General features: G+C 38.4%; 1 protein-coding gene across 1 annotated transcript in view; it reads right to left on the reverse strand.

Moving 5' to 3' along the window:
• Nucleotides 1-11,212: 11,212 nt before the first annotated feature.
• Nucleotides 11,213-14,895, reverse strand: part of LOC121303550 (pappalysin-1-like) — a 202,097-nt gene continuing 198,414 nt past the window's right edge. The window contains exon 22 of the mRNA XM_041234313.1: nt 11,213-12,690. Within this exon, the coding sequence (XP_041090247.1) occupies nt 12,586-12,690 (105 nt within the window). The 3' untranslated portion in view covers nt 11,213-12,585. The remainder of the gene's footprint in view (nt 12,691-14,895) is intronic.

A 14,895-nucleotide genomic window follows, 5' to 3' on the forward strand; every position in this document is an offset into this window, starting at 1 on the left:
ACTATTCACAGTTTAATTTTGATTTAGCACTCATTTTCTGTATGCAGTATCTACTTGATCCAAAACTTTCTGAAATATGGTTTCATGGGGTTTGTACCAATGATATCAGAAACAAAAATACACTCCCTGAAAAATTTCATTGCAAAATACAATAACTACATTCAATCCTCTATATATGTTTTTTTTTTTTTTTTTTTAACCATTGATTTACAGCTGCATTCAGTGCAGCTCACTGATTTAAACCTGTATGTTTTATTGGCAAATGATATGCCCTATGAAGATGCAAAATAACAAAGAGAGGATGCAAGAGGAGACATGGCAAGTCATGCCGTGGTGCTCCCAAGCATTCCTCCCCTCAAATGTTAAACTTAATGATGGAGCCTCTTCCAATCAATGGTCTCATTTACATTTAAAATAAGGCCGATCTATTTTTTATGAATATACGGGTAAAACAACATTCAAAAGAGAGCAATACAACCTGGCTCCAGGACTACCATAAGTCACAAATACAACATTTTCACATGAGAATACAACTTTCTTGACAGTTCAACAGTAACTTGCACAAGGTAGTGGTCAATGGGCCTTTAGAATCACAGACACTTAAAGCACTAAATCAGGATGCATTTTAGTACTAAAAGGATATTTGACTACAGTGACAGGACCAATTGTTTACAATAAATGGCTACAGTACATAACCTTACCAGTCAGGAGTTAATTTGCAACTGGACAAATCAAGAAATAACTAGACAGGTCCCCTTCAAATGAACCATTCGGTTTAGTATAAAATATATCCAGCCATTATCAAAATAAAAATGTAATAATAATTAATTGGAAAAATACGAACATTCCTGTATGCATGTTTTTCAGAATGCTATCTTCAATAGTAAAATAAATCAATGCACACTGAAGGCAGACATTTCCAGATGCACGAGGCAGTAATCTATGTTGTCATATGTATATAAAGGAACGTAAAAGTGAGGCTGACTAGACCGTCTTACTGAAACTGGACTATCAGCTAGGCGCATGGTTCTTACTGAAACTGGACTGTCAGCTAGGTGCATGGTTCTTACTGAAAATGGACTGTCAGCTAGGCACATGGTTCTTACTGAAACTGGACTGTCAGCTGACTCATGGTTCTTACTGAGACTGGACTGTCAGCTAGGCGCATGGTTTCTGATCGAGTACAAGGAACAGAAAAATCATTTACACTTTAAAACAGTGTTATTCTGGTATTCCTGTGCTGTTCTACTTGCATGCATTATGCATTTGCGATCATTGTAGAAATGATTTTCAACACTGGAAAAAACATTTCAAAGTAACAGCAAAGCATGTGGCAGTCAGTTGTTACTCCATGCAATCCAATGAAACACTTTTGCAATCCATAGGAATTTGCAGCAATGGTTTTAAAATGTTGCTTATACTATAAATCTTCAACATGTCCAGTGCAGTTTTAAAACACCATAACTTTCTAATAACGGTATCACAAGTTATCCAGTAAGCGTTTGTCGCCAGCACTAAGAAGAGTATGTTTAACTGTAGTTGGAGTTTTCTATACACAATTCCCTATTTCTTTACTGCTTGTCTCGGTTTCTTCTTCCTGTTTCATGGACAATAAGCCATCTGTCATTAGTAAGAGACCCTTTTCTAACTCTAACTCTAACCCTAACTCTTTCTTAACCCTAACCCTAACCCTTTCCTATTTGTGAAGATTTAAGAGTCAGTATGAGTTAGTATGGCTAACACAGGAAGCATTTGACTTCTTGTGGCAGAAAGCAGTGGACGTGACCTATGATGAATGTACTGTCAAGTGATTTGGTGCCAAACAACCTCATTATTACAGAGAACTTACTACAATTTTTGGGACATTTTATTGTGTAATTTTTACAAACCAGATGCTGTTAAATCAAATCAGTTAGAAAATGGAAACTATAAGGAGCTTACTTGTAATTCATACATTAAACATACCTCACAATATTAACCCACAGTACAGGACGCAGCAAAGACTAAATACAGGACCTTTTCATTATGGAGATATGGCTAGTAACATGAATTGAAGTTCATCCAATGACTATGAACTCAATGGATCTGACTGCATGCATAGTTCAATGAGATGCTGAGACTCATCCAGCAGGAGCTTGAGCAGATCCAGTCCCTCCCATTGCACGCAGCCTCCCAGGCAAATCATTGTAATCCACAGTATAGCCATAGAGGCAGAGCCTTGCTGGAATCTCAGGGGGAAACTCACTATACTGCCTCCAAAGGTGTTTTACAACAACACCCAGAAACACAGCCAGCTAACTCCCTTAATAAAGTCCTGCACACGTCTATAATAGACACAGACTACAAACATATAAAAGAGAAAGGTCAACATAATACACATGGGAGGAGTCAATAACTCTACTGGGCAGAGTGATTTTTTTTTTCTATGTGTAAATATTGGAACTTTCTTCCTATGCATCGGGTAACGGGACATTTGCTAGGAAATTGGGACTGTCCCGACCATATAGGGACTTTTCACATATATGAACACAGGTGATGTCAATAGACATAGTGGGATAGTTAATTGACTACAGTATCAATTCTACAATGTAAACTTTTTTTTAACATTGACCTTCAATACAATAGCTTTTACCTGAAAGAACAATAACAATAATGAGCTATTGCTGTTTATAAACAAGCACATTTTAAAAACCAACATAAAAGTATTTTGAAATGTTTATTTTTTAAAATTTCTGAAGAAGCAATTCAGCCAGAGATCAGTTGGACCTTCGCTTTACTGAAGTTAACATGATAACTAATCGAAGCGTGGCAAACCATCTGCAGAGGTTTGCTTGTGTGACCTGGAAAGAAACTTTCCTAACTTATGGGTTTCAAATTCACCTGTTGGTAGGATATTTGTATGGTGTAGGAACAGGGCAATGGTCTTGAGGTCAACACTGTTATCTGTTACATGGTAATGACTGTGTAACACCATGCCTACAGTATGAACCTGCTCACGACTTGGAAATGACAGTAGGATTACAGAGGATAGTGCAACCTCTGGGCACACTGTCTATTCCTGCTCTGATTAGTCTGTGCATGTATTGCTCAATGCTGCAAAAACACACTGTCTCACTGTACATAAAGTACGGAGCTTAAGTGTTGAATTGTCTTATCAGATGCCAGCATTTTCCCATGTGGGAAACATTAGCATTTGAGATGCACACAGAGACACACATACTATATATATATATATATATATATATATATATATATATATATATATATATATATATATATATATATATAGATAGATAGGATAGATAGATAGATAGATATAGATATATATATAACACACACACACACACATCAGTATGGACCGTATACAGGAATAACATCAAGCGTTACCAATTCAGTTCTTCATATCCAAAGCTGGCATAAGATCTGCTGAAAAATGCATTTCGTTTTTGTCCTTTCCACACTAAATATCCTGAAATATCCAGTGCCAGGATTTTTTTTACCAGTTTTGGAACATTGCATTTGCCTGAAACCCCAGTATTTTGATTTTGAAAGTGCCAGGGACCCTGCGAAGTAATATTGAACAGCTTGTCTTACTCTCACAACATGGCTGCATTACATTGAGGCTTTAGAAACAGAGAACTAACATCCTTCAAGTCAAAGATGGATTCAGTGTTTTATTTCTAATACATTTTTTTTATTTAAAAAATACCATATGCCACACCACCTGTTAGAGCCCAGTCTAAACAGAGTTATGCAAAGATTCAGGTAGGAAATATGATCATAGCAACCTTTACCAAAAGTCAAGCAGACATTAAGCGAAGGAGGCAACTCCCACATATAGATCAACCTTCAATCAGTGGCATCTACCAATAGTAGTCGTACCAGGTAAATTGAAATCTACCTGTTTATAGTTTGGGTCATGCTTTGAGTTCACCTCCTCATGTTCACCAGTAGTCATACCAGGTAAATTGAAAGCTACCTGTTTGTAGTTTGGTTCATGCTTTGAGTTCACCTCCTCATGTTCACCAGTAATCATACCAGGTAAATTGAAAGCTACCTGTTTGTAGTTTGGGTCATGCTTTGAGTTCACCTCCTCATGTTCACCAGTAGTCGTACCAGGTAAATTGAAAGCTACCTGTTTGTAGTTTGGGTCATGCTTTGAGTTCACCTCCTCATGTTCACCAGTAGTTGTACCAGGTAAATTGAAAGCTACCTGTTTGTAGTTTGAGTCGTGCTTTGAGTTCACCTCCTCCTTGCCCCAGAGTTGGCACTCAAACCACCTTCCTTCCTGTCTCTCAGCGCCGTCTGAAAGCTGTCAATCAATATTGAAATATTAACTGACTGGATATATCTCCTAGTGCTCAAAGCAATGATGAATAAAGCACCATTAAACTGGTGTCGAACATTGAGGCCAAAAACCTTGAGGCAGAGTTTTAATTAAGGCAGTCCAACCCGATATCAAAGTCAGGATGAAAGTCAAAGTCAAACATGCATTACCGTTTATTAGGGTAAGACTTGCGTAAATATGGATATAAATGCATTAGGCTGTGTTAAGATAGTTTTCTATTGGGGTTGAAGGATTTTTCATTTGACCAATCCGGTGAATAGGCACAGCATGCGCTGCAAAGGAAGGCTCTCTGTGTGCTCTGGGACTGCAACGTAACATTTACCAATAACAAGTGTCCCGGTTATTCCATCACAGTCCTATTTTGCAGAAGTTCCTGCTTGTGCATTGAGATTTTGACGTGGCTTGGCTACCAACTTGCCACACTGTACTTAAATAATTACACTCCATCAATATCTATTCAAAGGAATATATCGATGTATTAACCCCCGCAGCCAGTACAACTCTCAACCCCTTTCATTAGTTATCTGGGTCTCTATATCAAGAAGAGGGGGAGGTGGAAAACTGCATTACAGTTTCCAGTGCTTGTACTCACTGTCTGACAGGACTGTTTACAAGTCCTAACCCTGAATGTAACTCAATCAGCCATGCCTTATTAATCAAGATAACTCTTAGTATCACATGCGGCCTGTTTGCTGTGCATGGGATAGCCAATATCAGACTCAGATAAGTTTGGATTGTTGATTTACAGAGAGCCTTCTTTGACTAATGATTACAACTCATTCACCCATGACACACTTTCCCATGCAGACTGATTGCTCAGGGTAGTTCCATGCTCTGTCCAGAGTCCTGAAACAGTTTGTCATATTCTTAACGGGTTTACAAATCAAAACAAGTGTAAGATGAACTGTGAAGAACCAGACCTACAGTACAGCTCTGGCCACATGTTTTAAATCACCAGGAATTACAGGACTGAGGCATAATTAAATACAAATATATAAACATCATTTAGCTTTATTTAACACGTAAATCAAAGAAACTACAAAATGAAATCGCAAAACTATCGGAATCTGCAATAGTACAGTAGTACAGTATTTCGCGTTAGATTTCGAAATGTCACATTTTTCAATTTGTCAGTTTTTTGTTAAGCATATGCAAAACTACAAAGCGATATGTAATTCAATATGTTAACATTATTTTTATTAAATATTAACAGATTTCATTTGACTTTATGAAGCAAAATGAATTAATTCTATAGCGTTACGTGACACTTTTGGCTGTAGCTGTATGTTTTAGGAAAAATGTATTTTCAAGTGAAATCATGACATTGGGTACTACACTAGAAACTGCAAACTGCAAATCTCTGTTTGCAAGACATGCTTTGAGATGGTGCTGCACTTTCCTGGTGAGTGAAATTGTTCCCACCCCTCAGAGCCGCCTTTTCTGTCAGCAGTCAACGCGCTGCTCACGCTTTGCGGACACTAACGTGACTTTGCTGGGGTACAATGAGCAAGAAGTAGAGAAGCAGCTGATTTCCTGGAATTCAAAGCAAGCCAAGAACATCCAAGTAGTAGCTATCATGTTTTAAAATGGAATTCCTGTGCGTTCAATACAATGTGCTTTTTTCAAAACTGCATATTGACATGCACACAGCGAATACATGATATTCACGACAGGTAAGAGGTATGTATTGTTTTGTTATCTACAAATATGCGAGAAGACAGGTCTTTTTGTTATTCGTTTGATACAGGTTCCTATGTATAGGTGGCATTTTAAAAAGAGTGAAGATTAAGTCACTTCGATGCTAAAGTAACTTGATCGGTCTGCAACGACAAAAAAACAATAAAAAAAAACAGCAAAGAAATAGCAAGACAGGTTCATTTACTTTTACTGAACCAGTGTTTTATTTCTAAACAATACATAACAGGAAAAGTAACATTTGTGTTTTTTAGATAATCATTTCCAGGAAAACATATACAGTACACCAGATACCTGCTTGTGAAAAACCAGAGCACCAAATTAACATATGCAGCTGTGAAAAAAAACAACACAAAACGATCGTGGTGAGAGCCCAGCACTGCATTGTTAATGAAGTGAGCAGTGTGGATTAGTGCTTATGGATACCAGAACAGTGTCAAAGTACAGATCTAACCCACTGCAAAGTGTATGAGGGGCGTGGCAACAGGCAAGGCAAAGCAACAGGTGCTGCCGTTTTGAAAAGGCGGGGAGAGTTCAAGCAGATAATAAAACAGATTTCATTCCAGACTGGCCATCAGAAAGGTGACCCCTTCGTCTCGCTACTGTGGTACAACAGAAGTGCATGCCAGCTGAGAAAATTTAAAAAAAAGATTTGTTTGCAAATAAGTCCAAGTGTAATCTACAGCAGTTCTGAGCTGCACCGTTAGGAAAGTGGGGTCCTTCAGTACATATGTATCAATGAACTCAAGCCTGGGGCACTCTTGTGACACCCTGGAGGGTCCTACCCTCTGTTGCTTACACCAGTTAGAAGGGTTGGGTACGTGTGACTGTAGGGATAGAAGGTACGAAAGAGACAATAACTGAATGGTTCAGCAAAGCTAAACTGCCACTGTTGTCTCAGTTGATAGTTTTATTGGTTGTAGACTCTAAGAATGTATAGTGAACACTAGACAGAAGACATTCAGTTACATTTAAACAACAGGTTATAACGTTTGTTCTTAAAAACAATATTTTGCCATTGTTGTGAACAGCAGATGCTGGATTTTGAGAGGCTCAGTACCTTTTATCTTTGAAATGATTTTTTAGGATACTTGTTTAAACCCTAAAGAGGAGAGTATACATTCCAAAAGGTTGCAAAACATTTCCTTTCGTGCAGGAGAGTAAAACCTGTAAATAACAAGATGCACGTTTCAAGGAAGAACGAAGGAGATTTCCATGATAAATTTAATCAAATGCAAGCTTGTGTGTTTCTCTTGGCATGAAGGCAGACCCTGGGTTTAATAACAATGGGCTAATCAGAAACACGTATTTGGTTCTTTTCATTTACATAGAAGGATAAATAACATCAAAAGAGCTGCAGTATATTAAAGATGACTTCCACCTGGATCAAAATCTAAGCCACTTTTCTCAGTGCTTAACCAAGTCAAATACATTTAAAACAGGACCACAGTTATTTGAATCATACTGACATTATCAGGTGAAAGGTATGATTCAGTGATACAACTGGCATGTAGTCTTTAGTTTTTAGACACAAAATAATAAGAAGTCCTTTGAGAGTGTGTGTCTTTTTGTTGTTGTTTGGGATAATTAGTCACACACACACACACACACACACACACACACACACACACACAATTATATATATATATATATATATATTTTTTTTTCTCACACATTTACCTCTAGACTAGACTGCCTCTTGAAGGATACTTTCTAATTGGTTTGCAGGTCATCCCTGGAACAATTGTGGCTAACTGTTGAAATGCATTTCTATTTAAATAATCTTTCATGCATGCATATGTATAACAGTCCAACACATATAAAGAACTATGAGCCGATTACATTAGAATATACACTGTAGTTACTACAAATTAAATATAAACTAACACTACATTCTAACTGCCCGTCATAAGATGCAGGGACATAGTGATATTAAACTTTATTTGTTTTAATATTAACAACATGTTTCAGTACATTAATAAAAGGAGGACACAACAGTGGCAAAACATAATTTGAAATGTGACAATAACCAGTTTTGCAGTGAGGTTAGACCTGTATTTTATGATGGAAAAATTAAATGAAGAAAAAAAATAGTCCTGTATTCCTACCACACCAAAAAAGTCTAACAACGGCATTGTAAAAATAACTTAGACGAACACTGTGTGAATATAAATTAAAAAAGGGTTGACATTCTCAATAAATAATTCTACTATTTACACCATTATATATTGCTATGAGACTTAAATTACTCAAATCCCTAATCATGGAAGCAGCAAAAAATTACAGGCATGAGGTACAGCAAAAAGGATACTGTGATATTACAGTAGACTGTTACATTTTCTTTTAAACATTGTCAGAACTTCATTTGATTAATATTGTTTTTCATGGCTTCTGTAAGGTGCCCCACCAGATACAAATAAAAGAAGCATTCTTAACCACAAATACAATGAGGTTTCTTTCACAAGAGCAGTTCACAATGAGTGCATTTCCACTCACACAGCTCACAGTTTGGTTCGTGTGTTTTTGTAGATCCCAGACATACAGAGGAACGCATACACATAATGAACAGATTGGTCCAGCATTAACCCTCCGACCGCTGGTTTACAAAACAACCTGCTTACATATGGATGAGTAACCCACACGGGAATGTGTTTTAGAGAGAATGCCTCTTTTCAATGTATTTTGTTGATTTGAAATGTTATAATGGTTATAGTTTATTCACACCCTTACCATTAATACTTAAGTTGAAAGCAGCAATATTTTTGCATACAATTACATATTATCCAACATTACTAACAAAATAAAAACACACTTGGATTACACATAATACATTTTAAGAGCTATATAACAAACAAAGTATTTGCAATTATTTGCCAAAGCTATTGTCCCATGCTTACAATACTACTTATTTGACTGGGGAATGCCAACTGTTCCATGTTCTTGCAGAGCGTGCAGCTACAGCATGTTACGCGGTTTCAAATTCTGTTTCCGCGCTTCTATGATTGTCCCTTTTTTTGGATGGCTGCTTTTGTAATGATTTGAGTATGAACTTTCTCTTAAACTGTATCGGTGCAAAGCTTAGGAAAATAAAAGCAAAACAAAAGAAAATAATGAAAACAAAATTAAAAATATATATGAATATGTTTATATATGTATATAATATAATGAAATAAAAACTTTTAAAAAATGACCTGTCTGACCATAGCAGCTTTTTTTGTTTTTAAAGTAGGTTTTGTTTTGTGTAAAATGACTGTACAGGAGCCAAGTACAGTTACTGAGCTCAATAAAAATACTGATTAAATACAAGCACAAACCAAAAACACTTTTAAAAACACTCAAAACATTTCATATGTCTCATTCATTATTCTTCTGGACCTAACACTATGCACAAAACTGACATTACAACATCTACGGAGCACTAGATTTTCAGTCTATCACCTAAACTGTGTGGTATCTTTCTTTTCAATCCTCATCGGTCCACGCAGTGCCTGCACAACCTCATCCTCAATGATAATGCGTCGCAGCATGAAGTATTCTTAAAACACAGGTAAAAACCTTGAAGAACCGACAGTTAAAACCAGGTAAAGGAGAAGAGAATCAGAGAGAGAAGGGAGGTAGCCAGACTTGCTTAGAGCAGGCCCTTTGAAAAGCCTGTATGCTATGAAGCTCATAAAGTATCTTGCTAACCCGCCATACACGCTTGTTGCTGATGCTTTGTTTATACAGTCTAGTACAGTGTGGGTCAAAGAGTTTTATTCCAACAGAACAAGTGCACTGGGTGTGGTGGGTCCTCCCGCTTAGCCCAAAGATCTGAATCGACTGAATCCTGAACATATTCAAACTATGATATAATATGACATGAGGAGGAACGTGAGGTTGTTGGGTTTAAAAGGGGGAGCGGCGAGGGGGAGAGGTCCAGGCCAGGGCCCTAATACTGCATCAGCCCGTGTAAGGGCTTGTGTGCCTCAATGAAGTTCAGACTCTGTGATACTCCTTGAATGCAACAGGACCTGTTTTAAAGCTAATGACCTCCCTGGCTTCCATGCTTCAGCTTTGGTGTGGATGCCTGACTGAAGTGAACTGGCACTATCCTCAACAGAAAGAAAGACAATGGTCCAGATTAATAATGAGGTGCAAAGGCGTTTGCACAATAATTAACACGGTATTGATTTGGTGCTAAAACTAACCGTGTTAGGCTTTGTTCCAAGTAAAAAAAGAAAAAAAAAGAAAAAGTAGTGTTGAATAAAAAAAAAAAGTTACTCAACACTGTAGTATAGCAGCCATTTTTCTACTGCAGACTCCTTTGAGGTTGGACTTGGATACTGCTGGGCCAAGAGGGAAGAGTCCTCTATTCTACTTTGCAATTGAAACCCTTTCACAGACTTGCATAGAAGCTCTTCGAAGATCCCCATTGACTGAATGTAAACTAGTGTGTGATTATGACGTGTGGACAACTGAATACAGACTCCACACAAAGATATTCCTTTACTATTATCTACACTGAGTATGCTGTATCATGTGTGTTATTATTACATTCTTGAGGTCGCTATAAAGATGTAGAGAAAACTACAGTTTTAACACCAGAAAATAATGGTTGAGATGAGAAAAAACTTGACGAAGGTGTGTGTGGGGGGGGCAGACTAGTATTGAGCTGGGATTAGTGATATGTGACTACATTCAGCTAACCAAACGAATGAGCACTTGTAAGTGACTGTGATTGCTACCTATAGCTAGAACATTAGAAATGGATCTGTCTTAAAGGACGGAAGAAATGATTGTGCACCTGCCTTTATTCTTCAGAACGCTTCTCGTTTGGAAGCTGCCTGCTCACAGTTCACTCAGGGACAAAGCTCAGTGACGAGGTGCCTGATCACTTCTCCATAGCAATTCACAGTGTTTTCTAAGAGATACTTCCTACTTTATCACTCAACCACAGTGCTGTTTCGTGTCTGTTTCAGAGAGGCTATACTACATTATAAAACCATTTCATGTTAAAAGCAAAGTTTTTATCTTCATCTACATCCTTAATAAAATAACTTTGTCCAGTAGACAAATGTCTTTTACAATGCCATTAAAAAAAAATAATAATAATAATAGTTAAATAAAAAAATGCAAAACTACAAGTTAAATAAAAAAAAAAAAAAAAAAAAAATCATTTGTCTACTGGACTTCCTTTATTTTTTATTTATTTTTTTATTTTTTTAAATAAACTCCTGCTCAATTCCAAGTCATCAGTTTGAACAGTGAGTCCTTGACTAGACTGTACTGTATGTGTACAAAGTGGAGCTCAGAACAAGTTCTTGGGGCTGTTGGTTTACGGTTTAGCCGATACTCAAGAAGAAAACCAGCTTAGGTAAAAGCAAGGTTAGAGGTAAGCTTGAATGCAGATTGTTCAAAGTCTGGGATTGTTGTCATCCTTTCCTACAATGGTGTGAAGAAAGTTGTGTGGCAAATAGCAGCAAGAGTAGCAGCAGCAGCCACGCGTATACAGCTGGCTCTTTCGGAATCCCTTTGTCTTATTGTTTTGCATCCTATCTGTTTTTCAGTCTCTGAACAATCCTCACACTTTTTTGCCGCCTCAGCTCATCCAGACCAAATTGGTGGTCAGTTCTTCAGTGGTAAGCAAGTGCAGAGAGGGGGAGGGGTTTGTGGATTCAGTGATTGGTCAACTTTGATCCCAGAGCCCCAATCTCTGACCTCTGACATTTCTCTCAAGTCAGGAGCCTCCTTTTCAATTGGGCCTAGGTTAAGCCAAAATTGATTGTTACTGATAAGCTACACTAATGCCTGTTTTGCAAAGGTTGTTCAGGAATTTGGATCCTGTAGAACAGGTTGTACTGTAAATTTTGTCTTGTTTTGCATCCTATCTGTAAATTGAAGGGCTTTTTAGTGGCATAGCTCATTTGATGGGACTTCTGAACTAACAGCAGCTTATCGGGTTGTTACCCCATTACCTGTTCAGCATGGCTTTCTCAGAACACCACTGAATTCCCTCCCTCTAACGAAACAGTATGGTCGAGGAATGAACAAAACCATTTCATCTTTCTAATACTAGCTGAGAATAGCTTGTCTCCAGAGAGGTTGAGGAACCTGACTCCAGTTAGGTCTGCCTGTGAGCTGTTTATTCACCCTCCTGTACTTTTTTGACATCATTTTAAAGTCTGCATCCCAAGGAGAACAGTTTTTGACTTGAGTTGGATATGCATTTGTTGTTGTTGTTGTTGTCATTGATGATGTTGTCTTGTGTTTTGTCTTCCTTTAAAAGTTGTTTAATAAGAGATTATAGCACATCCAGCAATGGCTACGAAAGCAGGCACAACACTATGCAACAACATGCTATCCAGGCTTTGCTTCATTCATTCTTTGAAGTCATTTGTTATGTTATTACCCACTTTAGTCTTTTTTTTTCCTGGTGAAAAAAAGAAAGGCAGACCAGTCGACATCTGACAGTGTGATTGGTTATGAGTGGGGTGGGCCTCCTGTAAGCAGCATGTAAAAGGAATGTATGGCTCTCCCAGTCTGCCGTGACCCTCAGGCTAGCCTCAGCCCAGGAAACGCTGCTGCCCTGCCATGCTGTTCTCCTGGGCAGCAGGGTCTCTGCACGAGCAGTCTGCTTGAAGATCACAGGTCATAGGGAAGGGAATAACCTGCAAGAGAAAACAACACAGTAGCAGTGACACTTTAAACAAATCTGCCATCTACAATAAACATTGAAAACACATGCCCATAGCAACACTCACATACATAACTGCAATCCACTGCATCTCACATCTCACAGAAAGAATGACTTTATTTGCTTTCAAGGAGCAGCATGTTCTAATGAGTACACTTGTTAAATGCAGGTTGCTCATGTTTTCCTGAGTACAATTGCTAAATGCAGGTTGCTCATGTTGGAGCCACACAGAAAGCTGTTGAACGAAACACCAACCGATCTTTTTTTTTAATGTGGTTGTTCTTAAACACTAGTGTGGCTAGAAAAAAAAATAAACACCAAGGGGGGGTTTGGGAAGGGGGGGGGGGGGGGGGGGGGGGGGGGGTCGAGTTGTATATCTTTGCTGTAAACTTTGCAACTTGAGCCATCTAATATGAGCCAGCTCAGTTATAGCAGTGTAAAGGGGTGTCTAATATGAGCCAGCTCAGTTACTACAAGCTGTCACTTTGTAGTAAAACTCCTGACTTCCAGCATGTAACCTCACATAAACTGGAGCAAGCCCAGAAGAAAGCAAGCCTTCGCCAGCTCCTAGAGAAAAGAAAGTCCTTCACACTGGAGCTGTGCTGCACGTACTGAAGTGGCAGGCTGAGATTTCCAGATGACAGCAGAAGTAGGACGCATTCTAGTGGACCTCAGACTGACTAGCAGGGTTCACCCTAAGATCATTCATGCCAGAAACTGCCAAAGTCAATTTACTGATGTGTAAGTGTAAGGAGTAACAGCTGTCTAAACCTGTCTCTAGGGATCTGCAGAGCTGTCCTATACAAATCATTTCAAGAGCTGAGCCTGAACCACAACCTTGCAGTGCATTCCAGCTGTGTTTCATTTGATTGCAGTCAACGAGGACTTCAATAATTGGCTACTTCTTTTTTGATGCCGAGCATAAGGTCAAATAGGTGTCATAAACATGTCAAGCCTCTGTGGTCATTAAAGTGCATTATTATATTTGATATCAGAACACTATATTGAAAAAAAAAGAATCCTGTATTCTACATGTTCCTATGTTATGATGCTCCTTGGGCACCAGCTTCATTTCAAAACAAACCGCCGCCATTATCATTCTCGCTACAGCAAGCGCAGTACAACAGAGAAGCACATCAAAATAAAGGCCCGGACATTCAACCAAACAATGAGGAGAACTCAAACAATACGGTTCAGACCAATAACAGAAGAATCTTAAAAAGAGCAATACAAGGATAGTACTTGGAAAAAACACTAGTTGTATTTGTATTCTTTCTCTGAATACATTATCATTATTACTTCAAATGAATGAATAATATATGGCATCTGTGCTATGTGTTTGCCGTTATTAGGTCATTTGGTGAAGCTGCTAGAGCCTATGAGTGGAACTCCCTGTGCACAAATATAAGAAATATTAATTTGGCTCAACTGGCTGAGCTTCAGTACCAGTTTGCTGAGGGGATTCTCTTCTGGAGACAGTGTGGTGCTCTGCAGTGCTGTGTGGTGGTAGGACTGCGGATCAGCCTGCTATAGATGGACCCAGTGTATTCAGTGCTCAGGTCTGTATGGAGTAGAGTAAGGGGACCCGGCCCAGTTCAGTCCTGCAGGCGCTGCTGGCTGCACTCCTGTGAAGGTTTCTGCAGAATTCTAAATAGAAATGTTCTGCTGAGCTTCAATCTCATTTGTTATAAATCTGGGTTCATAAGAGGAGCCCATGCTTCCCTACCATAAAGAAGAATTAGCTGAATGACAATGTCAACAGTTTTAGCCAAATTTGTATTGGTGGTTTCATTTTGTAAAGCTGATCATTTATGGCATAGAAAGCCCTGCATGCTTTGTCTTTTAATGCATTTATAGTCAGGCTAAAACTCCCTGATTCATCGATTAGACCTGAATGCTAAACTGAGTCCACTGCTGTTTTTAAACCTATAAAACAAGCAAATACTTTTCCTTTATTTTTGTGGTGGACGTGTTTGTTGATAAGGGTGTTCAGGGTGTAAATATGGTCAGAGGTGCAGTGATTTAGTAGAAATCCAATCTGACTTTTACTCAGGACATTGCTCAGTAAGGAAGGCCAGTATCCAGGTGTTGATATTGCAATTCCCCAGGTTACTGCTCACACAGATGCCTCAGTAACTGTTGGTATCTAATTTGTCTCCACTTTTGTGAATTGGGGTTG

This window comes from Polyodon spathula, chromosome 33, assembly GCF_017654505.1.
Source record: "Polyodon spathula isolate WHYD16114869_AA chromosome 33, ASM1765450v1, whole genome shotgun sequence".
NCBI classification, from domain to species: Eukaryota; Metazoa; Chordata; class Actinopteri; order Acipenseriformes; family Polyodontidae; genus Polyodon; species Polyodon spathula.